The 3860-nt window shown below is 51.3% G+C and overlaps 1 protein-coding gene across 1 annotated transcript; it reads left to right on the top strand.

Annotated features, from left to right (window-relative positions):
• Positions 1-975: 975 nt before the first annotated feature.
• On the top strand, positions 976-2043 carry ATOH1 (atonal bHLH transcription factor 1). The gene has a single exon (XM_047854853.1). The coding sequence runs from the start codon at positions 976-978 to the stop codon at positions 2041-2043; it is 1068 nt and encodes a 355-aa protein (XP_047710809.1).
• The last annotated feature ends 1817 nt before the right edge of the window (positions 2044-3860 follow it).

The following is a 3860-nucleotide window of genomic DNA, read 5'->3' as shown; positions in this document are numbered from 1 at the left end:
CAACCACTCAGCAGAGAGTTTTCTGCAGATTACAACCCTAGTTGGCCACAGGGTGCTGGGAAAAGGGTACCGAGAGGATTAGGGGATCTGGAGTTTAGTGCATTCTATTACTGTACCACTACTTTGCCAGATTACATAAAGTCGATCTGAAGCGACAGATGAAAATTAAGCGTATTGTGAGACAGTTATGGATTTGATGTGTTTTTTTTTTCATTCCAACATTGACTCTAAATGATGGGTCTCAGCAATCATATCTATGCAATTATATATCTATGAACATGTATTGTGAAATATTTAAATATACATACATACGGTATGATCTACGTGAGAGGCTGTAAATGTTTGGGTACACACGGTGGAAGCTGCGGTCCTAGCTTGGAGGCAGCAAAGGGCAGGCGGCTGCCCTCCTAGCGCCCGGCGCGTCCAGCCTGGCTCGGGCTGCAGCCCAGAATGCGCTCCGCGTCCGCTCACGCACCCCCGCTTTTGGAGCGGTGACACAACACCGGAGTCGAATTACAGCCCTCAATTAACATATGAATTTGAGTAACTTAAAAGAGGGTAGAAGAATGGGGGGGGGGGGGACTACAACCTCGAGCGGGCGCCTGAGTCCTCGGTACGTAGGAACTTTTCTCCCGGTGTAAAAACTCTTTGATTGGCTGCTCGCACGCGCCTGCCGGCGCCCTCCATTGGCTGAGCAGACACGCGACCGGCGCGAGGAGGGGGCTGGGAGAGGAGCGGGGGGTGGAGGGGAGACACAGTGGCGCGTGCCGCTTTTTAAAGGGGCGCAGCGCCTTCAGCAACCGGAGAAGGTTCGTTGCACGCGACCTGGTGTGTGATCTCCGTGTGGGTGGGGGAGGGTCGAGGAGGGGAAAAAAATAAGACATTGCAGTAGAGACCCAGGAAGGGTTTTTGTTGCCGTTGGGCTGGTTTGCCAGTACCTCCTCCGACCCTGCGCCTCCGACTCTCTGAAGTGCAATGTCCCGCCTGCTGCACGCAGAGGAGTGGGCTGAAGTGAAGGAGTTGGGGGACCACCATCGCCATCCCCAGCCGCACCACCTGCCGCAGCCGCCGCTGCCGCAGCCACCTGCGACCCTGCAGGCAAGAGAGCATCCCGTGTACCCGGCCGAGCTGTCCCTCCTGGACAGCACCGACCCACGTGCCTGGCTGGCTCCTACTTTGCAGGGCATCTGTACGGCACGCGCCGCCCAGTACTTGCTGCATTCCCCGGAGCTGGGTGCTTCCGAGGCTGCGGCGCCCCGGGAGGAGGCGGACAGCCGGGGGGAGCTCGTGAGGAGGAGCGGCGGCGGCGGCGGCGGCGGCAGCAGCAAGAGTCCCGGGCCAGTGAAAGTGCGAGAACAGCTGTGCAAGCTGAAAGGCGGGGTGGTGGTAGACGATCTGAGCTGCAGCCGCCAGCGCGCCCCTTCCAGCAAACAGGTGAATGGGGTGCAGAAGCAAAGGCGGCTGGCGGCCAACGCCAGGGAGCGACGCAGGATGCACGGGCTGAACCACGCCTTCGACCAGCTGCGCAATGTTATCCCGTCCTTCAACAACGACAAGAAGCTGTCCAAGTATGAGACCCTGCAGATGGCCCAGATCTACATCAACGCCTTGTCCGAGCTGCTACAAACACCCAGCGGCGGGGAGCAGCCACCGCCGCCGCCAGCGTCTTGCAAGAGCGACCATCACCATCTTCGCGCCGCCGCCCCCTACGAGGGCGGCGCGGGCACCGCGACCGCTGCGGGGGCCCAGCCCGCCTCGGGAGGGGGCCCCCGGCCGACGGCACCCGGAAACTGCCGGACTCGCTTTTCTGCCCCGGCCTCCGCGGGAGGATATTCGGTGCAGCTGGACGCTCTGCACTTCTCGACTTTCGAGGACAGCGCCCTGACGGCGATGATGGCGCAAAAGAACCTGTCGCCTTCGCTGCCCGGGGGCATCCTGCAGCCAGTGCAGGAGGAAACTAGCAAAACTTCGCCCCGGTCCCACAGAAGCGACGGGGAGTTTTCCCCCCATTCCCATTACAGTGACTCAGATGAGGCAAGTTAGGAAGCTGACAGAAACCCTGAAAACTGAGACAGAAACAAAATCGCCCTTTCCCAATGCGCGGGAAGCCCCGCCGTTAAAGATCCCCGCACCCTTTTAATTTTTGCTCTGCGATGGTCGTTGTTTAGCAACGACTTGGCTTCATATGGCAGCTATATTTGATGGTTTGCAAAAGCCGCCGCTATTCCAAACTTCCTCGGGTCCACATTGTTTGATGAAAACTTGGTGTTAAAGTTGTGTTCTTTTCTCCCACCTTCCGCTCCCCCTGTAGATAGATGAGGTATAATTGTATGTACCCAAATATGGCATCATTATTCTAGTTCCCTGCTGCCAATACGCTGCTAAAACGTCGCATTTTCTCCTCTGTCGCTGGTTTGTGTTTTAATTTATTTTATGCCCTGGGCATCCATCCCTGTGTGTTGCCCGCACTCACGTGTGGGAGAGTTAGTTTTCCGAAGTGTCGTCTCAAAATACATCATGAAACGCAAAGTTGATGGCTCCAAAGTGAATAACTTGTGGCTATGGAACGGTTAGAAAACAGGGAACGCTTAGGTTTATATATTGTATAAACATACCCAGTATGTATATCGGATCGCGATAATGTTGGCGTCTTTTAGGAAACGGCGCACGCACTTTATCAGCCGCTCCTGCCGCGGCTCCAGGACAAACTCAGCTGCCAATTGCAGACCAGTTTTGTGTTGTTGTTGTTGTTTTAGACACGGCCACTTATAATCCTTTAAGCTCTTTGCAAATGTTTAAAAAATTAAAATTAAAAAAAAATCCAGTAGTGTCAAAGCATTTGGTCAATTATATTTTGCTTTGTTAATGTTAGAAAACTTATTTATTATTGATTGTTTGCTACCATTTCTACTTATCTTGATTCATTTTTTTACGTTTTCTACTCGAGATCATTTTATTTTAATTTAGCAAAGCCAACTGCCATTGTTTTATGTATTTTCTTTTGCAAATGTTAAAAATAAACGTGAAAATAACCTTTACTTGTCACTTATTCCGTTCTGATGTAAACATTAAAAACAGTTTTTAAATGATCTTGAAGACTTAGTCTATTAAATGCGAATCTAGAGTTTTGAAGGAAAATTCTGTTATAGACATTGCGCTTCAAGTAGTACCAGAAACCCTACATAGAAAAATGATCAAGTCAGCAATTAAATTGTAAGGTAAAATTTTCCCCCAAATTTGCAACCCTTTTGCCTCTTGGATAGCCAGGATCTTTCCAGTCTTCCTCACTCCTGGCCCCAACCACCTCTGCAAGGGGAGGCACCTGCTTCAGGTCGCCTAAGATCTCATCAGTACTCTACCGTAATAACCTATTTCCACTTCATAAAAACTTTAGCCGAGTTGAAAACTTTTGCCATAGGTCAAAAACACAGTGCAAACTTCCCCAATTTCTCCCTCCCCAGCCCTTCTCCCCTCTCCTCCCTCCCTCTGTTTCCTTTGATTGGGGGGGGGGGTGGTAATAGGGTGTGTAGAAGGTGAGGAGTAGAGAGGACAAAATGGTGGGGAGGGGAGGCAAAGCTTCAGGGGAAAGGGGATGGGGTTCTTTCAAAAGTGAAAAGCTTTCAGCTGTCCTAGGAAATTGTTGCCCTCTACGCTTTTCCCCAACAATTCTGCTTATTCCACTAAAGAAGATAGCGTTTGGTTTTATTTTGTCTTTCTGAATCAGTTCCTCTGTAGAAATGTTTATATTTCTGAGTCAGGTGCAGACACTAAACAGTACGCTCACTCTCACCTCAGGGTCCTCGCTACGGAAAAGCCTATTCTGGGTGCCAGGATCAAAGATTTTGACAAAGCTAATATAG

The sequence above is a fragment of the Prionailurus viverrinus genome, chromosome B1, assembly GCF_022837055.1.
Source record: "Prionailurus viverrinus isolate Anna chromosome B1, UM_Priviv_1.0, whole genome shotgun sequence".
NCBI classification, from domain to species: Eukaryota; Metazoa; Chordata; class Mammalia; order Carnivora; family Felidae; genus Prionailurus; species Prionailurus viverrinus.
Note: the sequence above shows the minus strand (reverse complement) of the source record. Positions and strands in the feature narration are given on the sequence as shown.